Raw genomic sequence first — 24,435 nt, 5'->3', positions numbered from 1 at the left:
CGCTCTGGATAAGGGCGTCTGGTAAACGCTGTAAATGTAAACCCTCTTCCCCGCCTTTATTGCCAGTAAGGGGGGGTGTTTGAACTCACCAGTCCTTCGCAGGTGGACACGGCAGCTGAGGACGCGGTGCGGTTGCGGACAGTTCCCTGAAAGAGGCAGCCACGGATGGCAGGATCGGGGCGGCGCGGTGGCGATGCCAGTCGGCCCGAGCGTCTGAACGGCGAAGCCTCGGCCGAGCACCGGGGACGGCTGCAGCTCCAGGTGCCAGTCCGTCCCGAAGGCCGAGAGCCGGTAGTGCACTGGACCCCCGGTCCCCCCCGACAGAGATCTGCGCCTCCGGCTGTGCCTCGTCACGTCGTGAGAGATGTACCCCCCGAACGAGTCCACCTCCACCGGGGTCACAAACGCATAATCTGCAGCCAAATGATGGATGTGTTCCATTATCATAAATCCGCTCCAGATTATTACTGAAATCCATAATGATTAGTGGGGTTTGGTGAGTGATCGGTTACTCATTGGTTACAAATGTTATCACTTTTTCACTTGATACCTGGCTGTTACACATATTTTATGTTTTATGTTAAAGACATAAAAGTGTAAAATTTGGTTATGTTTGCCATATTTGCAATATTGAGGTCTACATCAGCCGCTAAAGCATTTGATTGCATATCATATGACTGTGTATGACTGTGCATGAGACAAATCAAATTTGAATTTAAAAGAGGTCAGGAGACCTGGTCCCCCACTTACCGCGGTCCAGCGTGGACGAGGTCACGGGGTGGCAGTGCGACGTCTGCAGCGTCTGCAAAGGAACAAGCGTTCAGGTGAATGCGGGTAAACGGCGTGCGTGGCGTGTGACGGTTTAAAAGAAAGGAGCCCCGGTCGCCTGCCTTCAGGACGGTCCCGAGCCACAGCGTCGTCAGCAGCGTCGCCGGCGCGCCGCGACACGCGAGGAGGAGGAAGAGGAGGAGGAGGAGGGCGCAGTCCATGTCGGCGTCCCCGCCGCGCGTCTCAGGTGAAGTCCGCCGGGTCCATGCGTGGCTCCGCCGCTCTTGCCGGGACAGGTACGCCTCTCCTCTCTTCTCCTCTCCTCTCTTCTCCTCTCCTCTCCTCCTCTCTTCTCTCCTCCCTCCCTCCCGGAGCGAGCGGCGACACCCGGACACCGGGACGGGACGGGGGGGGGAGTTTGGGGTCCGGCTCGTCCAATCGGCGCGGAGCATCTTCATCGCATCGCTTCACTTCTTCATTTACATCCCGCCGCGGTCACAGAGTGCGACAATAGTCCAATAAAACGCGTTTTATTTCACATTGCTGCGTGTTCTCGGGTATATTATATTTTATCCGGTCCCTGGTAATTTAATTTAAATTTGACATTTTAAATTACATGAACATCAAATTACATGTGAACATTATATGTTCACACGGTGAACATATACGACATATAAACAGTGCAACGTAATTACTGTGTAATAGCAGTATGGAGAGGTGTATATGTCATGTACAGTACAAGCCAAATAGTTTTCTTTATTTTTATGACCATTTACGTTGGTAGATTCTCACTGAAGGCATCAAAACTATGAATGAACACATGTGGAGTTCTGTACTTAACAAAAAAAGGTGAAATACCTGAAAACATGTTTTATATTCTAGTTTCTTTGCTCTGATTACTGCTTTGAACACTCTTGGCATTCTCTCGATGAGCTTCAAGAGGTCGTCACCTGAAATGCTTCTCCAACAGTCTTGAAGGAGTTCCCAGAGGTGTTTAGCACTTGTTGGTCCAGCTCACCCCAAACCATCTGGACTGGGTTCAGGTCCGGTGACTGTGGAGGTCAGGTCTCCACTTTTTGTTAAGTACAGAACTCCACATGTGTTCATTCATAGTTTTGATGCCTTCAGTGAGAATCTACCGACGTAAATGGTCATGAAAATAAAGAAAACACATTGAATGTGAAGGTGTGTCCAAACTTTTGGCCTGTACTGTGTATGTGATATATATTATATTTTGCATGGTTAATTTTGAAATGAGCTCAAGATCCCCTCCACCCACTTTGTAACGGCTACAAGTGGTGTACCTTTAACAAAAGATGAGATTTCCAGCAGTTCATCAAAGATGCAGCCCTGACACGGTCAGCCCTGACCCTCTCTCATCGTGCGGTCACCAGCTTCACACCGCGGCCGTGTCACCTCCCCTGCCCCCAGCGATGACCCCTACTGCTTCTGTGGTGTGATGTGAGTAGCAGACAGCGGACAGCTGTGGGAGACCAAACCAAGGCAGAGATGGGAGGGAACGGCGTCCTCAGACCCTCCTCAAGCAGCGAGCTGTGACTTCTATTATTATTATTAATTATTATTACAAAGTCAAGTTCAGCCTTACGTAATACCGAATACCAAAAAAACTATAAAACAGACTGCTGTGTCCTGCTGTGAACCAAATTGACCTTTGACCCTAAAATACCCCCGCGAAATCACTAACTGCAACACATTCTTAAAGCAGAGGAAGTGGAAAGTACATTTTTGCGTTGGACTACAGTGCGCTTGTTTACCAGATGGGGCTTGTTTATTGGTATCTCCGTCTCCGCCGACAATGGAAGGCAGAGTGGTCGCAGATGTCTCTCTCCTACGCGAGGAGAGCGGCGCCACATCATCGTGCTGACAGATGAGTTTGTGCACGACACGCTTAACCGACTGTCCAGAAAAAAAAATAAAAAAAGCCCCCGAAATGTCGGGAGGTTCGTCCAAAACCTCCTGGCCCGTCGGAAAGCCACCGCTGTTTGTTTTCTCGCGGCGGCTCGAGATCTCCAGTTTCTTGCACAAGCTGCCGGCGAGGTTCTGGCGGTCACTTAAACACCCCCCCCGACTGCCACTCCCGGACATGCCATCTGATAACAGACACAGTTAGCAGGAACAGTCTCGTTTCGGACCCATATTCTGTCTGGACAGAAGTTCATCCGTCATTTCTATCTGTCACGGACTCTTTAGTCCTCACCGACTTCTTTATCTTTATTTATTTTAAACTTAACCTCACTTGCCATTCGTATGTGGACAGCAAAGAACGAATTTCGTTGCGCAGAGAAAGGTAATTTATTCCATACATATCCATGTAGGGTTACTGAGAGGTTTAAAAGTCAGGTTAAAACCAGCGCTTTCATGTCATTGTGTCCATGGAGGTGATTTCATTAGATTTTTTAGTTTTTGTGTGTGTGCCTGTGCTGGTTAATATGAGTTCAATACACTGTTTATGTGAACCCGGTGCCAGTCTGCCGGGATGTGCTGCTGGTAAGTACTGGTGTATTTTGCGGTTGCCACGGTGGCGTGTCTGTCTGTCTCTGGGTTGTGACAGGGATGTTCCCAAATCATTCCAAATCTTACCACAGCTGCAGACTGCTATTTATCACATGGCCCGAAAAGACGAAAAACAGACTAGAAAAAGTAGCCAATGTGGCCAAATCCGAATGCCATATTTTTGGTAATGCACAGTGGATATTTATGCCATATGCATATGAGCATCTGTATTCAGAAAAGAAAACAACCTGCACTGCCTTGTTAAGATGCAACAAAGGGGATGGATATACCGCTGTTTCTTTTTCATAATCAGTTACACATACAATAGAGACACATGCTTAGACCATGAGTCTCAGGAAAAGAAATACCACACATGCTGTGGTAAAACATCAAAAGGGTCCAATGTGGGTTTGAGATACAGATAGATTTTTTTTTTTTTCAACCCAAAATTGGAAAAAAATATACTAAAGTATCTGACTAGCTACTGTAGCGTACATGATTTGATTCCTCTACTCATCAAGCGATTAATTTCAAAATTGCCAAATCTGGCAACACTGTGAAGCCTGAATGCCCATTCCTTTAAACGTGTGTATGATTTGTCTAGGCTTATCGAAGCATGTAACTCCTTAATTTTTTATTCTATAATCATCATAGTTATAATTGCTCCTTGAACATTTGAACTATTATATATATACAGACTAAGTTTGATCAAGTTAAACATTCATATAACAACAAAAATACAATTTTCACACATGTACACATGATGGTGTCTCTGCACATCCTTAGCAAGGACTTTTGAAATACCCTTTTTTCAATAAAGTTTTCTTTATTGAAGACATAACAATGTCTTCCTAATGATTCTAAAAACCATCTCTCAAGGTCCAACGCTGAGGATTGTACATATGCAATTAGGCTGTTTCAACTGGCATTTCACGAGCACGGCCCTGATGGCGATGGTGATGAGTGCGAGCTCACAGGGGAAGATCTCGTGCCATGGGGCCCCGTAAATCATGGAAGGACCCAAGGACCCACGCGCAGGGTAGGTGTCTGTGTGGGTCTCACTGTTTATGTGTCGGTGGGGGGTTCACACGCAGTTTATTTGCGTCTGTCACTCACGGGGCCCGAAAGAGTCCGCGGCTCGGCTTAATTGCGTCTCAGGCCAGACCTCAAAGCTTGACCCCCGTGAGCATCCAGGATATTTGCTATCTCCTCGGGCCTCGGTGGCAGCCTGACGGCTGTCTGTGAATTTCGCAGGCGGCAATTAGATATGGTTCCTCAGCTAAATCTCCAGAGAGCCTTCAGAGAAATGCTGCACACGTGCAAATGTGTCTATATTCAAAAACGAGTAAAATACAACATAATTTCATACGCTATGCTGCAACTTGGTACAAAATGTAAAACGATGACATCATTTATTTAGCTATTTGATGCATTCATTATTTTGCAGCTTTTTTCTTCCTCTTAGTCCAGTGAGCTCATTGTTTCTCAGAAAAAAACGCTTTTAGTTGGAGGGAGTTTTTGATTTGCAGACTGTCTGTGCTCGTGTAGTTGAAAGTGTGCGTGTGTGTGTGAGTAGGTGGGTAGGTGGGTGAGACACAGGGAAGACAGACTGATGTGTATTAAGCAAGGCACATCCATCAGATAAGGCCTCCGCTAATGATCCAAATGGCCCTCTTTAGATAAGTGGGGGTCTTCCTCCACCTCCCCCTTAAAGCCGCAGAAGTACCACTCAGGGGGCTAAATGCTCTCAAGACAGAAATAAGTACACAGAAAGTTCCCATTTTAACCAAAATAAACATATATACATGTATATTTTTTATGGATGAATAGTAGTGCATTCATCTCAGGCGCCGTTCACACAAGAACGTTTTTTTTCTATCAAGGGATAGAACCGTTCTGGGGACCCAAAACGGTTATTTTCTCAAACTGCTTCTAGAGTGAATTTCTCTTTTCCGAGTATTTTTTTTTTGGAAAAAAATGCAGACGTATTACCCCAAACTCCACCCTGAATGCGTCCTATATACAACAATGGTGGAGAACGTTTGTGGTTGTGCTGCAGCAACTACGAGAAATCCTCTCTACACTGCACATTTATGAAGAAAAGACGCGGCTGGAGGACAGTGACGAGGAGAACTAGACGTCAAACAAGGAGGGCGGGGCGTTTCAGCGCCACCTACAGGTGTGGAGGGGAATTAAAACCCTCTCCGTGTGGACAACATTTCAGACAGTCTGAAAGTTGAGTCGTGGCAACTGGACTTTTTTCTTTAAGGTAGATACCTTTCATTCTGCGTCCAGACAATTTCACTTGGATGACTGAGAATCTTCACAGAAACATCTCAGATGATGCTCCTGTGTGAACGCAAGTATTTTAAAAACCAAAAACCACCTTTTAGAGAAACGCGTTCTTCTGTGAAATAGTAAACACAATAGAAAGTGCAGCACAGCACACGGTGACACAACAAAATGTGTCCTCTGTATTTAACCATCACCCTTGGTGAGCAGTGGGCAGTGGGACGGTGCTTTTGGAATCGAACCGGCAACCTTCTGATTATGGGGGCCGCTTCCTTAACCACTAGGCCACCACAGGCCCGAAATGTCTGTCTTCACTTTTCTCTGCATTAGACATGGCAGAGGAGAGGATGTGAAGGGCCTTTGATGTAATGCTACGTGTCCCATGCTGCTTGAAGCATGCCCACAATGATGTTCAAATTGTCAAGCGGTATTTACTCCAAATGATCAAAGGGAGGAGCAGCCCGGTTCTCGAACACATCGCCACAGGTGTGTGGTGGCTTATTACACAAGGTCTTTTTTTTTCTTTTCTTCCTACCAGGCAGTGGTGATGAGTGTCTGGAGGGACTTTCCCGCTTTTCGTAACCCTCCCTGGGCGATAATGGCACACGGGCCTGTTTAAAAATGTCATCACTTCACAGCCAGGTGTCAAGAAAGGGAAAGAAACAGACGAGTTCCTGTCACATGTGGCAGAAGACTTCGGGAGCTCCAGCGGTGTCGAGTTCGGGATTTCTCCTACAGCAGGAGCCACTGGGCCTCAGCACAATTTTCACACTCAGCCAAACGTAAGAAATGACCCGAACGGTGAGAAAACGGAGAATCCCAGAGTCACCTCCACAAGGGCTTCAACCCAACGAGCAAGTGAGAACTGTGCAAATTGCTTTCTCAGACACATTCCAACTCTAAGCCCCTTAATCACAGTTTAGATGATGTGATCAGAAGGCATATTATTTGGCCCCTGCCCAACCCATCTGGGAGTCCCGCTCAAGAGCTAAGACAGGGAAGAGAGGCAGATGAATGGAGAACAAAAGAGAGACAAAGGAACCCGACCACGTGAGGGAGAAAGATCAATCTCAGGACTATACCTGCACAAAACAGCAGACAATAACTGGAAGAGAAGTATGTAATATTTTTTTTATTATGTTAATGATGGGGCTACTAACTGGATCAAAGGCAGCTCTCTCTGAAAGGGCTTCATGACATCAGAATCGCAGAGCTTAGCTTATAGAAACCCAAGTTTACATTCTAACTGAACATGCCTGATGCAAATTAATGTCATTGTTTTGCCCATAGGACCAGAATATTGGAAATACTTAAAAAAATGTAAATAACTGTCATGACCCAAACTGTCCCTGGTACTCCGGGCCATGATTTTACATAATTGTGCTATAATCGAATGTAATCTATGTAAGTATCTGAACGTGTCTAGTCCCTGATCATCGCCATTTCCCTTGTTACGTGTCTCATGTCCACGTTACGTTTACATGTGACATTAACTGGTCTCTGAACAAGACACATCATGTGTATGTCGTCTGCGTTGACATTTGCTTTGCATGCTTGAAGAGGTGCTGGGAGGGTTTGAACACAAGTTATTTCAAGAATTTGCTGGAAAGGATGAAGAGAGCCTGATGTGATAAAGGCATGGGGTGGTTCTTCTGGTGACACTGCATAAACTTTCACATCCCTTCACTTACAACACTTACGGCGCATGTCACTAACTACCAGTCTAGTGTTTTCTTTGCAATAAAAACTTGTGAAAGAGCAGCATGTTTATTAAGATGCGTCTGGGCTGTAGTGTAGGATCGGGATCATTACACAAATTCCAAATGTAATAGGCTTGTTCTGAGTGAGAAACTCTTCATCTAAAAAGTGCTTTAATCATCACAGCATGGTAAATATCTTTTTAGGTTTCTTGAGCTGTGAATGATCGATCCTTGAGAAACAAGCTCCCAGTGGGTTTGGCTAAGGTATGCTAATATCTTATCATTGTGTGTCTTGCTGTGAGTTTGAAAAAGCGAGTTGGAATCGCGAAGCTACAGCTCTTTTTATTGCACTTTTCCTTGTGGCATTAGATGCACATGCATGCAATCTAATATGTAGTTTCAACCTGAACCTGCACAGACACCCTCTTAAGAGGACAGTGTCCCCAACAGCCTTTCATGGCTGCTCACTGCTTACTAAGGGTGATGGGTTAAATGCAAACCATACATTCCGTTGCTGTGTATGACAATGACAAAAACTTTTACTTCACATTCAAAATGAGATCGGCTGGTACCTGCGTTCCAAAAGAATTCCAAAAACGCTTCATTTCCTCACCAGCTGCATGTAAATATTACATTTATTTTATTTTATGCCTGCCTACATGACTCTGTCTTCAAATCTTCAGTGTCCATATTCAAAAGGATGTCCACCAGGAGCTTCCCTTATATTTTCAGCCAAGTGGTCTGTGGTTTTAAGCAGCTTTCAAGCAGCGGTCGTGGCCATCACAAGCCACATTTCATCCCAAAGCGGAGTTACCAAGATGTGGCCCAAATTTGTTGTTGCTTTTTTCGGCATGGAATTGGGAAATAGCAGGAAAGGAATGGTACAGATGAGAGGGTGGGGTAGGAGGCAGCAATTTGTCACGGTGCGGCCCACGGCGTCCATAAAACACCGAGAGGAAAGGGGGAAAGTTTAACAACGCGCAACGCTAACGTACGTTCATTCACATTCAGCACCGGAGAGCTTCGCCAGTTCACACTGTCATGGTGCAGCGTTAGTGTTCTGGTCTCTGATGCCTTGGAGATTATTCTTTCAGACACTGAATGATGAAATAAGTGTCATATATTCTAATCGGAGGCCAAAGCGCATTTGTAATCCAGTTTGGGTTGGGTTGCATTACCAAAGGTATGGAGAACAAATAATGAAGTGAAAGGTCTGCACTGTGGAGGGTCCCTGGGCTTGGTCTTGTCTGGCCTCACCTCGTACATCACACCATATCTGCCGACGGGTCCCAGTCCCCACCAAGGGCTCCTCTTCGGAGCGATTACATGTCCGTTTGACCTTTCGGACACTTGAAAACCTTGTGAGTCCCTCCGAGACTCAGATTTATGGTCCATGGGGATGTCAGAGCTACTTTCAGAGCCTTATAGGTCATTTTTAAAACCTTATATGTAATATCTACATATAAAAGTCTCATGGTCTCACACACACACACACACACACACACACACACTCTGCTGATTAAGGTAGAAACAAGTCATGGTGTTATCACTGTATACATTCTACAGCCCACAATGTGGGGAGTGAGTGAATTTGAGCCAAGCCTTGCGTGCTTTTCTGAGATTTGGGCTCATTGTGCATTTGGAGATACCTGTTATCTGGGATCCTAGAAGAGATCACAAGAGTGTGTTTGTTACTTCAAAACTTCTTCCATCAAAGACGCTCTTTTGAATGCAAAGAAGGACCAGCTCTGTTGGGGAATGTTCAGCGGTGGTGGCGAGATCCTGTGCCGCATGCCCAATGCCTAGTTGGAATTTTACAGAAGATGACCGCACTGTGTTTTTAAAGCGTCGGTTAATTCCCATTATCCACGGTCTGGTGGCTCAGTCGTGTCCTGAATCTCACAGTTGGTCCTGCGCCTCTCTTCCCACACGCCGTTCTCGCGTCACCGCCTGTGGCCCCGTCACTGGTGAAGGCAGTAAAGAAATTTTTAGAAATTTCTGAATTTTTCATTTGTACAAGATTACCGTATAATTTATGAAGTATTTATAATGGAATAAAACTGGTTAAGTGGATTAGTGACCTAAAAGTGGCATAGAATTCAGAAAAAAAACGATTAACAATGGATGCTAATAACAGTAACATCTCAATTAGAAGGATCTATTACAGTTCTATTTCTAGCTCATTCACTTCCTCTCTAACCTCCTCTCCTGCTCTACATTTGTTATTTCATTGGAAATTCTCTCTTTTTTTCTGTCAACCTTTGGTGTCTATCTTGAAAGGGACGTGGGCGTGTCATCTTGGACGCTCACAGACAGCCGCCAAGTTAAAGTATAGGCTATAGCGCCGCGAAAGCCTGTGTTTTCCTTGTATTTAGGCTATGATTATGAAATGTGCAGCATGCGATCCATTTCAAAAGATGGCTGATGAAGCAATTTGGGCTGCATGTCGGCCTCGGGTCAATTTATAGTCCTTGATGCTTTAATGAACGATTCTTGGGTGACCGGCCAGAGAGGCGGCTCCGCTCTTCTCAGGCATACTCGGTCTCCCTCACTGGTTTTATTAAGAGGAAATTGCTAAATAATGCCCATTTATAAAAGTAATTTATGCCGTGAGCCGTGCTGCCAGACGTCCTGTGGTATGCGAATTCTGTTTTGCGCATTTTCTCTGTGTCGGCTTTGTTTATTCATGTCCCTTCAAATGTAGGACAGTACAGTTCACTTCATGGAGTGCCAATGCATATGGGACAGCGCATCACAGGGGTGCTCCGGGGACAGTGCCGAGGCTGTTTTGTTTCGATCTCAGAACGGGACCGGGCTCTTGACACATGGGCATCCGCGCTGAGATCATGTCAGGGCATTTATGAGTAATCCTGTCAGGGGCAGAGTACACATCCCGTGATGGCGTTCGCATGGCCGGAGAAATCAGGGCTACTTCCAACACGTCGAGTCCAGCTGGGATCCCAGTGAAAACACACACACACACACACACTAATACACACTCAGTCTGCAATTCTCTTTTGTTTTCAGTTCTGAAGAGGCAGAGTCGTTGAATCATGGCTGAAAGATTTCGCTCAAGTGTAAACTTTACAATTCCAGGGCAGATGAACATTTTTGTTTATATTATTCCATAAAGAAGCTACCAATAACATTACAGATAAAAGCTAAATTTGTGGGCACGCAAGCAATCCATGTTCTCCCAGCATGGACTGAGAACGTTCACGGTAGTAATGGTGGGGTGAAACTGAATGAAGGGAATCATGGGATGAACGGTGGACATGCTCTAGAATTTACATGCAATTCCAAGTTTACGGAAAATAAATTGTGTATTCCATAATCTAAAATCCCAATATTAGTGTGTATTATAGAATAATATGAACCTTTTTATAACAGCAATAGGTTGACCTAGTGGCCACCATTTGTTTTGTCTTGATGCAGATTCTTGATGTTCCTCTCCTACCCTTATTTTGCCTTTGTTTTGCCTTTATCGTGATATCATAACATTTACATTTACATTTATATTTATGGCATTTATCTGACGCCTTTATCCAGAGCGACTTACAATCAGTAGTTACAGGGACAGTCTCCCAGGAGCAATTTAGGGTTAAGTGTCTTACTCAGGGACACAATGGTAGTAAGCGGAATTTGAACCTGGGTCTTCTGGTTCATAGGCGAGTGTGTTACCCCACTAGGCTACTACCACCATCATAAAATAGTATCCATAGTCACCATAGTATCCATTATATCCATATGACAAAAACTCATCTGATGCTTCTTTTCAATTGACAAGACAAACTGGTTTTCATTCTCTGGCTGTTATTCTATAAGGTCACATGCCACAGATTCATTATAGCAACTGGTGGATAATAGCAAAGATTTAGTCAAATGGTTTGAGGTGCATCATACAAAACACTTAGCAAATCTTAAATAAGTTGGTAATATTTTTCTTTGTAATGTCAATTTGTATTGATTTGTATGCAGATTGCTCCATTCACTAGACCTTATTTAGTTCCTGTTAATACATGGATTATGTATTATCATTATGATGTTGTATATTTGTCAAAATAAATGTAATTTTTTCCGCCAAAAGGAAACACTAATGTGCTAAACGTTTTAAAAGTATTAAAGTACTAAATGATTTTTAGATACATGTACATTTGCAGATTTGTTCTGGTCTTTCTTTTAACACAATGCACACACACACATACAGGGCCACACACATACACTGCATGGTGGGAAGGACTTTGCAAAAAATCACTTGCTTGCACTTTATCGCATTACGCCCCCCCTCTCAAACACACACTGTGTCCCCATGCGTGTCCTCGTCATTGGAGCACAGAGCCTTTGCTCCCAAACAACACAGCAAGTGCCATCCGGTCCCGGAGAGGAGCTGAAGAGACGTCTCCGCAGATCGGCCCAGGCCCAATCAGAGGAAGCCCGGCCCGTTCGGCGGGCTCAAATGTCTGCATGGAGAATGAATATAGTCCTCTGTGGGCCCTTCATGTCCTTCGAGGGGTTTTCCTCCAATTACTGCCGTATCAGCCCGCGATAAATGATTTGATTGTTGCACAGGGGAGCGGAGTACAGGACGTAACCCGAGGCCCAGTACGGTGTGTCATAATTCCAAGTTAGCCTGTTCAGGCGCCGGTCCTTGGCGAGGACGGTGGGGAAGAGGATACGGGGACGCGGTCGTGTGGAGAGACGCGTTAGCTGCCTCTCCTGTTGCGCTCTCCCTGCGCCCGTGGGTGAAGAACGGACAAAGCGCCCTGTCTTCTGCTCGGATCACAGGAATATTACTTATCACCGATCTACACATAAAACGTGATTCTTTTGATTCATTTTGTCCCAATTCCTTTGCATTATTTCAAACCATAAATATTAAGCTTGTTCGGTTTGATTTTTTTTAAGCAACCACTGAGTTTATCAAAAGTTGATCAAACCATTGAATTCAAATTGAATATGTTGTTCTTACATGATCTGTGATGTGTTCCCTTTTTAAGCGCATGCTGCTGTTGCACAGTCAGCACACGAATGAATAAAGACATTTGCACACTGCAACCCGCTGTTTGCGGTTTTGGCTATTGTCTTGCCACTCTTCTTGTCTGCTCGATTGTGTGGAAAAGGTTTAATAATTGCTGGATACCCCCATAACTAAGAGTTTAAAGATGAGGTTGGAGGGATGGCTGGATGAAAAAAAAAACCAAGATTTCCTGCTACAAGGGGCCCAACGGAACCACTTTTGATTTCAGCTGAAAAAAACAGCATGTCCTGAGGTCCTAAGACTGTGTGTGTGTGTGTGTTGCCTGCTCATGTATTCAGGCAGTTTAAAGGGCCGAACCAAAAGCCTCGGGTAGGCAAGGTAAACTGCCGCTGCGTGAACGAACCTGCTCTTGGCCTGGCATCTTCTGCCCAAGCGCTGTTCCTCACCCACGCGATATCACACGGGCTCCGACACTCGATACACAGATTACAATACCCAGGCTGCCACTGGTCTTTGAAGCGGTTTGGAAAAGGAAGGTAAATTAATTGCCCCGGTGCTCCATTGGATAAATATTTAACCTCCATTGATGTGTGCGTAATGGCAAGCAAACATGAGAGGGCACGTTGGAGCCGGGAGATAAGACAAGACACTTAAGCCCGGCACAGTCAATAGCTGCCCCACCAGCGTTATCCTCAGTTAGCCATTCAAGTTTGTTTGTCTTGTCTTTTTTTCTTTAAGAGATGGAGGAAGTTGGCAGGCACCGGAGAAGCTCCAATTACCCATCAGACAATGAGGGTTTATGGCTCTGAGCGCTGTTTCACGGTGAATGAAGGAGCATTACCTCATCCTGACTCCCAGGAAGGGAGGATGATAGAGCGCTGTCACACGGAGCCTCCCGCCCCTGAGTGGCTGGCAGGTGAGCTCTCAGGAGGGCGGGTCATGTGACATGTGGCACAAAGCAGCATTTTGCTGTGCACTACCAGCCAAACGTTTCAACACACCTATTCAGCTTTCTTTTTATGACCGATTTTACATTGTGGGCCAAAAACTGTAAACTGACACACATGAGGTAATGCCGCAAACAAAATGTTTCATATCTGAGGCTCTTAATAGAAGCCACTTCCAGCTTCTGCCATCAGGTAAAATATACAGAGCAAAGAAAACCAGGACAAACTGCCTTTTTTCCCAAAGCAATCCAGACTATAAACTGTTATTCAATATGTACTATATCTCTATAAAATGTGCAATACCACCTCACTATATGCAGTAATGTGCAATATCTTCACACAAACCCAGTCCAATTTGTATTTTTGTATGTTTTTTGTATTTAATATACAATATACAAACAATATACAAACATTTAGGGGAACTATCACAGGTAGGAAAAAGAGTTTATAATAAATTTATAATTCATTGTTTTACCGTTTTTTAGTGTGGAAAACGCTCAAGAAAAGAACCATATTTTAATACGCTGACATTGCAACGATTGTTTTACAAGTTCTTTGTTGCTTCTCCTTTTAACAGTTACAGCACACAAGGTCCATGTGGGCCATTTTCTTTGGTTCTCCCGGAGGTTTTCATTCATGCCTTGGTCTGGCATGTTGTTTGCCTTTTACAAACGCCAGCCTTGTTCCCTGGCAGTTTTCAGCTCTTAAATAAGCAAATCTCACTTCAAAAACAAGACAGACAGAACAAAGAGACTCCCTGGAGTTCCCTTATGCTGCTGCAAAGAGCAAGTTGTGCTTGAGAAGCCGTGGCAGACTTAGATTCTCAAAGCCTTGTCACTTTAGCCCAAATGGATGCTTGTTTTCCTGCTCAGCCCATCAGATCTTGAGATGAGATGGACAGAATTGCACGTTTAAATAATGGGAAACAGAATGCTACCCGTTCTTTGCTGTCTTTACTGACTCGCGGAGCCAAGTCCTGATTCTAAGCTATATTTGAAAAGCCATAAATTACCATCCTGCCATCCAAACGGGTTTACGTATACACTGGCTACGTCTTTAATTTTTGGTGTAATGTGCTGTTGTGATGAGGCGACATTGTAAATGTCAAAAATAAAATGAGGGTGATGCAGATGTTAGGGAGTTTCGAATGCTATATGAAGAAGAGATAGGAAAAAAGAGGTGCTGGTTGGCAACCTATCCTGGCCACTCCCACCTGAGCTGTTAATCAGTTTGTAGCGTTTCAAAATCTGAAGCCTCATGGGGTAAGTGATCAGTTGTTTGAAATATTTCTGTTTGATGAAATAGTAGTGGCCTTGTGGTTGACACACTCGCCTATGAACCAGAAGCAAGACTCTGAGCAAGACTCTGGATAAGGGTGTCTGATAAATGCTGTAAATGTAAATGTATTCGCATGTGTTGACTTTAAGTTGATAAATAAGTTGATATATGTAGAATTTGCATAGCGGCACTAAGTTAGGGTGACCAGATCGCCTCTTTTCCTCGAACCTGCCTGGCCGTTTTTTAGACTTGTCTGGGGGATTGAACATTCATCACGTCATCGGTTTGTATGTGCATTTCCGTGCTGGTAATTGGGGGACTGTCCCTGTAACTACTGATTGTAAGTCGCTCTGGATAAGGGCGTCTGATAAATGCTGTAAATGTAAATGTATTCGCAAACCTTCCGACACCACCAGCCCCAATGTATAATGACACTATCAATCTACACCTTAATGCATGAGATGTTACATATGATTTACATTTACATTTACAGCATTTATCAGACGCCCTTATCCAGTAGTTACAGGGACAGTCCCCCTGGAGACACTCAGGGTTAAGTGTCTTGCTCAGGGACACAATGGTGTTAAGTGGGATTCTTCTGGTTCATAGACGAGTGTGTTACTCACTAGGCTACTACCGCCCTGTTTTGCCTCTTCAAATGTAGTATTCTGTAAATAGTGCATCTTTTGGTCAATAACTAGTGTAGTCCTGAACCATTAACCACAATTCTCACTCACTCACTTTCCATAACCGCTTAGTCTCGCTACTCAGGGATGCGACTGCCCGAGCCCATCCTGGAACTCACACCATTCACTCACACACTCACCCCTACAGACAATTCAGAGCCACCGGTTTGTCTAGGGTACATGCCTTTGGAGCGGCAGGTGGAAACCAGACAACACGGAAGACCCCATTTTTGGAAGCCACACAAGGTCCGAGCTGGGATTCTAACTCACAACCTTGGAAGTGCTTTGCCACCACCAACCGTTGCGCCATTTGTAGTGTCAAAATATGAATACAAGACATTCAGTTCTCAGCCCTACAGCCAATAAGCCAAAGACTAAAAATAAAATATGAGAAGATATGACCAGCGGGGGAACATTTACTCAAACATACCTCCCCAGCATGCAAATGAGGATGTTCAATGTTCGAGCCTCAACTCTGCAGGCTTGGTGGCTCTGATGTCTAGGGGCAATGATTGGAAGTGTACTCGTAATCGGAAGGTTTTGGGTTCAAATCCCGATCTGCCAAGGTGCCACTGAGGTCCCCCTGATCAAGGTACCATCCCCACACACTGCTCCCCAGATGCCATTAATGGCTGCCCACTGCTCACTAAGGTGATGGTTAAATGCAGAGGAAACATTTCGTTGTGTCACTGTGTGCTGTGCTGCAGTGTTTCATAATGACAATCACTTCACTTTCACCAATGATTGGTCCAATGAGAATATTTCCCAGAATAAGCAGAGCTTTCTGTTGGGTTGCTGGCTTTTATGCATTAGTGAAAATTATACTATAGATATTCTGAGAATTTATCTGGGAGTGTGTCTAGAGTGAAAAGTCTTGCTATTTTTTGTTCACCAATGGTAATCAATAAACTCAATTCCGGGAGGCTGACATTCAAAGAAGTAAAGTAGAAGCAGCAGCTTTACATTTCCTTTTGTCGGTTCAGCCAGATGGCCTTAAAACCATCCTTACTCATAGCGTACCAAATACAATTCAGGCACACAACCTTTATGTAATGATTGTGTATGCTTGACTGGATGCTGTTCCACGGCGGGAAACCACTGCCATGATAACAAGCACGATCCATGACAGTGTTGGATGAGAGTGGGGGTCTGGCTCTCATTTGGAACATCTCTGATATAAACAAGGAAAAACAGACTTAAACAGTAGGTCTTCAAATAAATTGCTGTATCCTCACTTTCCTTTGTTATATTATCTTAACTTTTAGAACTTATATTTAACTTTTGATTAAACTAATACAGATTTTGCAATGGTAATTCATGGAGAATTGAAATTAACGTTGAACTGTTCTGTTTCAGAAGTAGCATATTTAGGACATTAGCATATTTAGGACATTCCGACTGTGACAAAACAAAATAGATTTGTATGTTTATATATGTATGTATGTATGTATGTGTTTGTGTGTGTGTGTGTGTGTATACTAATAATGTATGAGAAGAAACACCATTTTCATTAGTTTAATATTTCGCCCAAAAAATTTAGACAATATCAGGGATAGCCCCAAATAAGAAAAATTAACAAAGTCAGTAAACAATGTCAATGTCTCATGCTCCTCATGAGCCTCATGATGTTGTTCCAATCTTCCACAAGTGCTACATGCAGTTCTGCCAGGTCAGGGGTGGGGTACGATCAGTCTCCGCTTCAACTGGTCCCAGACGTGCTCTATGGGGTTCAAGGGGACATTTATGGCCACGTCATAAGAGGCACTCCAACTTCCTGAAGTCGAGCCGTGACAATTCTGCCACAATGTGGTGGAGCATTATCATCCATGAACAGAAAGTTGGGGGTGTGCTGGCAGAATTGGGGGATGATGATGGGTTCTATGATGTCTCTGAGGTAAGATGTACAATAACCAAATCTGTTTTGTGTTGACTGGTGATGCCTGCCCAGACTGTTGAACCTCCTCCACCAAAGCAAACCCTGGGGACCATGTTGACCTCAGCCTATCGCTCACCTCGCCTTCTCCCGCTACGCTGACGCGACACTCATCAGTGAACAGGATGGTAGGCCACTGCTGCATTGTCCAGGTCACATGTTCTTGTGCCCACTGCAAACATTCACGGCGGTGTCTTGGAGTGGAGTCACCTGCAGCGGTCATCTGGCATTCAAGCCAAAACCGTGGAGTCGGTTGTGAATGGTTTGTCTGGAAACCCTTGTACCCATCTCCTGGATACCCTGCCCATCTCGTAAACTGGCCTGCAGTTGTGTGGCAGGTGACGCTGCTTGTCCGTTAAGTGACGTTGTATGTTCATGGCTGTTTGAACTTCGAATGATTTACAGCTTTTTATACCCACATAATGTTGAAATTGATGCCACATTGAGAAAGGTTGTCTCTTGGTATTGAGCCCAACATAAGGCACAACTGCACAACACAATCAGACACATTACATGGACCATTGCAAAATAAGGTGTGTCTATACACCCCAATACAATTGCCTCCCTGTCCCAAAAATGTCTGAAGTGAAACAAACATCGTATGTAAGTCTCTAACAATATCCCTAACTTACTGTGAGTAGTGTATATATAAATTTTTACCTATATTTATATTTCACCTTTTTCCATAACAATTCATCTGCATCTCAATTTAGAAGCATCTCAATGTAAACCCGTTATATGTGGTGTTCTGTCTGTATGTAGGTTTGCTGGTGTTTCTCTGTGTTGGCTCTTTTAGGTACAGTTTGGTGGCCTGGTTGGTGGCATCATCCTATTGGCTGTGAGTGAACTCTGGCCCTTTATATAGTGCAGTTGTGGGTCATTAGGTAACTAGAAGCGTTATCTTGCTGCTGTCACCTGCTATATGCTAAAGCTGTATATCTTGTTTCGTGCTCGATTTCTTTAATTTTAGTGACATACTCACAGAGTACATGATCGTTCAGCAAACACAAACTACCCCACACACTGCTCCCCTGGCACTTGTTGTGGTTGCCCACTGCTCACCAAGGGTGATGGTTAAATGCAGAGGACACATTTCGTTGTGTCACTGTGTGGTGTGCTGGGTGTGCATCACAATGGCAATCACTTGACTTTCACCTTAGACTGGGACATAAAAGTAGGCGTGGCCAGGTTTTGATTCAAGTCCTTCCACACATATCACACCATGCATTTGTCATGTGATATTTAAATGCAAAGTTTCCATTGCAGTTTTTTTATGCCTCATACTTAATTTCTTGGAGATTTATGGAAATAGTTGTTATTTTTTCATTTAAAATTAATGTGTTTCCAAAAGGCATACTGCGCAATTTGAAGGAACTGAAGTGAAGCAGTGTGTGGGAATGGTGCTTTGCTCAGTGGCACCTCAGTGGCACCTTGGTGGATCGGGATTCGAACCGGTAACCTTCTGATTACGGGGCCGCTTCCTTAACCGCTAGGCCACCACCGCCCCTGTAAAAAGGCTACTGAAGGTTCAACATACAAAAGAAAAATAGGCAGATATGAAAATCATTTACATAGAGAAAAGCCGACAGACACACACAGCTGTCCTCTCAGGGAAGGACAGTCATTCCCTTCATAGGACCGTTTAAGCGTAAAGTGAATAATGAGGTGATGCCAGGCCCGAGTGCCGCAGGGACGTGCCAGTCCTCAGCTCTCTCTGCTCCACACACACCTCACTGGCACAGCCGGACCCTCTTCTGCCTGACGGTGTGCCTGGCAGTTAGTGGCCACAGTCTCCCCGCGGCCACAACAGACTTCCAGGCCCAAATTAAAGCACTTTCCCAAAGTTACAGGGTAAGCACTGGCTCCCGTAAAAATAAATCAGAAGACAGATGGAGGACAGGCAAGTGGAAAGTGGACAGGGTTTTTTTTTAGCTACTTCTTGTGCCTTCTATTTCCAAGGAATCATCTTGTCCCTGATTTGAGACACGGCTAATTCCCCTAGTTTTGTGGCTTTCCTCATCCGGGGGCGGAATGGAGGCTTTTGATGCTCTAAATAGGAGAAAGTTGTTGGTAAAAAATGCCCTGCATGATGCCAAGCGAGCAGAAAAGCAATATTTGACAGAAGGGGTGTAACTTTTTATGCCAAATTTGTTCAAAAAACACTGCAGCATGAATAGAGAACATGGCTGGCCCTCGTACCTGGGATTATGGCTGGCCCTCCTACCTGGACACTCTCGGCTGTGAGCCTGATGTTAAGTTTGAATGCTGATGTCACCTACATCTACCATCACAAATTATGGGACCCAATGTATTACTGGAAGCTGTATTACCTCGATTCCTCTACACCGGTGCTCAGCCGGTGCTGGACTGGGAACCAACGAGAACCGGCCCGCGTTTACACTAGACACGCCTACTAAACACACACTTTCTTCTACTGCACTTTTTAAATTTTGTTGAATTTCTATGGACGTCCATAGAGCTAGGAGCTATATTAACTAAAGCTACAGCTTTCATTTCTTCAGTGCTCTACATTTGGCTCTCCAAACCAATCTCTCCCATCGCTCGTGACGCCACTGATTCTAGCTACTAGGCCAACAAAGTTTAGAAGCCGTTTCGGTGCTTGTTTTATCAGTGCCTTTGACCCTACAGCGGATGCTCACGACCTCCTGACCTACATTTACAATGTTGACTGTATGCCTGACGTGAATGAATGAGTGTGTGCGCGCCTGGGTGAAGGAAGCAAATTGTTTCAGCAGGACAGTGATTGTCAGGAGAGGAGTGGAGAGGCAAATAAACAGGAGGTCAGTGATGAAGTGACCAATGGAGCAGTGAGATCTTTTGCCTGGGGGGGGGGCTTGAAAACCCCTCTGTGGGAGTTTCATGTGACAATGCCAAAAAAATCACCAGGGGCCAAGTTCACAGCCACAGACTGGATAACAGGTTGACAGGACATGTACAAGAACACGGCCCTCTTCTGGAAACTCATTCAGACTGAATAAACCAGCAAGAGAATCCATGATTCTCAGAGGACCAAAACACACTCTTCTGATACAAGATCTGCTAAAATATTCCCGATGCATTCATAATGAAAATGTTCATTAAGCACTGCTGGTAAGTATGTAAATTACATGTTATTAACACCTCATTGTTACTTAAATTTTGCGATAAAATTTGTTATAGTGTCAGTGGTGGCCTAGCAGTTACAGAAGTGGACCCGTAATCAAAATCCTGAACCAGCAAGGTGCCACTGATGTCCCCTTGATCAAGGTACCGTCCCCACACAATGCTCCACACATGGCTGCCCACTGCTCACTAAAGGCGATGGTTAAATGCAGAGGACACTGTTTCACAGAGGACATTGTGTCACCATGTGCTTGTTATGTATCACAATGACAATTATTGTTTTATACTTTTTCAGTATAAAACAAATGATCATTTTCATATTTGCAGCTTGGACAATGCATCCTTTCTAAAAAAAAGTGCCACCAATAATCTTTTCCTTCTTTTTTTTTTTATTTAACCCAGAAGTTAGGCTGTCAACTGAGTAGAGGTACTTTACTCTTAACTCTACTGCACAAAATCTAGCTTCAAACTTGGTAACCAGGCAGTGGGATTGATGGCAGGGTAGCAGTCAATGACTTTGTAGCTTGGGAAAGGGTGGGATGGTTCTTATTTTCTGATTTTGACCATACTGAACTCTCGTTGCCATGGAATGTTGATGGATCTTGTCTCCTGGCCTCCTCGCCGTGCTCTCTGGAATGAAGTGCATTCCAAGTGCATTAAGGGTCTTCGAAAAACCCAGAATAAGGGAAAAAGTGTAGGGACCAAGCGAGCAATACTAGAGGGTCGGAGGATGAGAGGTGGGTGCAAGGTATAATAACATATACAACATGTGTTAAAAATTAAACTTTAGATACCTTCAGAACCTCACTTCACACATTAGCTTCACTTCGGCCTGTCCTACGTCTGTTTTTGGTTTAATACTAGATGTTCGTCATTCATCCCAGAAGTTCAGAGGTGTGAAGAGAGCACCAAATAGGTGAAGGATTGTGGAAATAAGCATGAAAGATCCAGTCTGTCTTCTTTTCTGTCTTGGTCTACAGTGCTCTATTGTAGTATTTTGCTTTTATTACTTTTTTGGTTGCTTTGCAACGTAATGGTCCTTGTGTATTTGAAAAGAAAGAAAAAAATCTGGATGGAGGTATAGGCATAGCCATAGGGTCTTTTGTTGAGGAGAAGCGCTGAAAACGGTGTGAGGTAATTGCAACAGAACAAGGCACAATGCTCAGGTGTGAGCCTGAAGCCCCCGATGAAAGTGATGAAAGCGTCTGTGGTGATACAAATACCAGCGTCATACGTTGCGTCCAATTATAAAGAATTTGTTTGGAAGGGAAGGGGGTTGCCCTGCTCATTTGCTGAGACATGTTTTAAGCATTTTTCTCTCTCAGACCACGTGCAACACACTCACACACAGACAATAGCTGCTTTTGATTGCACTTACGTCTCCTTTTCTGTGTAGAAGGACTAGATTAAAGCAGGTCGGCCCCACTGAGCACCGAGCGATACGCATCAGACGCATGCTGGCTTCTGGGGCTTTGCACTGAAGCTTATCTTCTCCTGTGAGGTATTTTTTTTCTCACCTGTGATGTGGTGGCACCCAGACAATGGCACTTTTTCAGCACAAAAAACCCGCCCCAAGCCATGTCTCACTTCTCCACATTTAAATCAAGAAATTACCCTGGGGGCTAAATGAGCAGTGCAGTCACAGACCCTTAATTGCACTCTATTAAAAACATGACCAATGTGCAAGAAAGGAGGGAGCAGGGCGCAATCTTGACATTTGTCCACGGTAATTAAATCTCCATCACAGTGCAGAGCCGCATTGGAGCTGATCAAGCCTCAATTTTCTGGAGGGCCGACCCCCAAATTGTTTTGCAGGAAAACAGTTGCAGAGCTGGGATTTATGTGGAGCTCTTCAGTGGCAGAGACGCTGGGCCCTGAAAGAAAGGAGCCAAGGCTGGGCTCCGTATTCTAGACAGACATCGGTCGGCATGCCGGAGACCAAGGAAAACATCAACTGCGGCTTTTGGTGAACGCAAGTAATAAATCAAGGACGCTTTCGTCTCTGATCCTTTCACCATGAAGAGCTCAAATGCTGAGTGGGGTAAAACACTCCTGACTGTGATATCGTAGAAATGTGGACACATTTAGGAGCCAGTGATGGAGTGTAGGATTCCTGTGTTCGTGTGATTCGTCACATTCTTCACGGAAATCAGTGAGGTCCTGTACACAATACAACGGTAAGTGAGATGATATTAGATGGGTTAGGTTATTTCCCATCAAGGTCCCATCAGAAATTTAATAGGAATGTGCTGTGCGAGAAATTATTCCCAAAGGATAAGTAATACTGCCGTATATTGAGAAGGCCCTCATTTGGCTGCCAAAACAGCTCTGACCCATCAAGGCACGGAGTGCACTAGACCTCTGAAGGCATTCTGTGGTGTCTGGTACCAAGCTGTCAGTGGAACGTCCATGTAAGTCCTGAAACCTGTGCCTCCATGGCTTGTTTTTTCAGCACATCCCACAGATGCTTGGCTGGACTGATATCTGGAGAATTTGGAGGCCAGGTCAGCGCCTCAAACCAATTGTTCCTCACACTATACTTGAGCCATTTATGCCGCCTTGGAGGGTGAATTGTCCTGCTGAAAGAGGGCACTGCAGTCATCGAAAACCGTTTCAATGATGGCGCGTACTTGGTGAGTGTTGCAGCATGTCAGAGGAGAGACAAGGTCAACAACGATGTTCAGAAGAGGGCCTGTTTTTTATTGTTTTTCACACTGGCCTCAGCTGCCCTTGCTGAAAGGTCCTCCAGGCCTAATACAGGCTCACCAGACCTCTAGCCCCTCTTCCTGGAGCAAACCATCATTCAGCATTAATGTCTCCACATCAACATACAACAGTTCATAATCTAACAAAAACACAGAACACAATGATAATAATAATAATACGCTCACAACTTCAAACACCCTCATGCACCTTGTTGCACCCTGATAATCATTAGTCCAACACACAGTCCAGCTTGCATCCCCACATGCACCAGTGAGCCTTGGTGCCAGTTCACCAGTTTTGCTTCTGCAGACCAGGAACAATCAACAAGAGTTTTTTGGTTTGAAGATGGTATCACCCTGTAACATGAGGGTGGCCTTGACTTACCAGGTGGCACTGTCACATCTACCCTAATGAGCTCCACGTGGTTCCAGTCACTTGTAATTAGCGTCATTATTTCATTTGTTGCCTTCCTCATCTTTGTGTCACTTATGCACTCCCAACAGGTTCATCTCTGCTGTACTTTTGGGCTCCCATGCCTGTTTATCTCACTAAATGATAAAACTGGTGTACCTCATTCATTTTGGTCTTTAGCCACCTAGATTCAGCTCACATACACATACAATTTAGACATATTTGCTTGACTCAGAGTTGATTTCTGATATGGCTGAAAGGATCTTCAACAGCTCTTTGTGCTCATAATATTACTCTAGGGGTGTGTATTGGCAAGGATATATGCATGAGTCATGACATGATTAAATCACAATACTGTAGGCACAAATCCTGACAAATAAAATCACTAATGATTCCATCATTATTTGACCACAAGGAAAGGTCTCCAGCGTACGTTGTACGTTTTGTGTTGATTGGTTTTGGTTGTTGCTGTACTGTATCTGGATGGTTCCTGCTGAAATTAACTCATAAATTGGTTGTGTTGCCTGAATATTCCACAGAAGCAAGAGAACTTGCAAATTGCGTTTCCTTTGTTCAAGTACATACTGCCAGTAATTCAAAGTGCCCAGCTGTACAGCGCCATCTACAGGAGAGGAGGTCGTAGTCCTATTCTGAATCACCTCTGCTGACCTCACTAAATAAAACGCTCAACAGCACCACCCGGTTGACTACGTTTGTATACAAAAATATCGATATTTGGTGTCCCTGTATTGATACAATATAACCCCGTAAAATATTGCAATATATTGTTGTATCGATATTTTCCAGCACCCCTATATTATACATTATCTATTAATTTAGTAGATCAGGTTACACCTTAACCTCCCTCTTCATCATTAGTTTCTGCAGGCAAACCCAGGCGGCAACTTGATGAAAACAGAACTTCCTCCCTCTAGTATGAGTAATTACGAATTTCGGGTGGAGGGGGCTGGAGTTGGTGTTGATATTTTCCAAATGATCTGTTACAAAGATCTGGTGCGTGTGGACGCTTTGAAATGATTCCAGGGCACAGGAGACCATTTGCCATTGGACGCTGTATGTGGGCAGAGTAGTGGACATC

The 24,435-nt window shown here is 44.4% G+C and overlaps 1 protein-coding gene across 1 annotated transcript in view; it reads right to left on the bottom strand.

Moving 5' to 3' along the window:
- adamts18 (ADAM metallopeptidase with thrombospondin type 1 motif, 18) overlaps window positions 1-1,103 on the bottom strand; it is a 42,530-nt gene extending 41,427 nt beyond the window's left edge. Inside the window, 4 exon segments of the mRNA XM_028956435.1 lie at window positions 90-182; window positions 184-413; window positions 751-802; window positions 891-1,103. Coding sequence (XP_028812268.1) covers window positions 90-182; window positions 184-413; window positions 751-802; window positions 891-989 — 474 coding nt within the window. The 5' untranslated portion in view covers window positions 990-1,103.
- Between the last annotated feature and the right edge of the window lie 23,332 nt (window positions 1,104-24,435).

The sequence above is a fragment of the Denticeps clupeoides genome, chromosome 16 (genome assembly GCF_900700375.1).
Source record: "Denticeps clupeoides chromosome 16, fDenClu1.1, whole genome shotgun sequence".
NCBI lineage: Eukaryota > Metazoa > Chordata > Actinopteri > Clupeiformes > Denticipitidae > Denticeps > Denticeps clupeoides.
The sequence above is the reverse complement of the archived record's forward strand: the minus strand, read 5'-3'. Positions and strand labels throughout refer to the sequence as shown.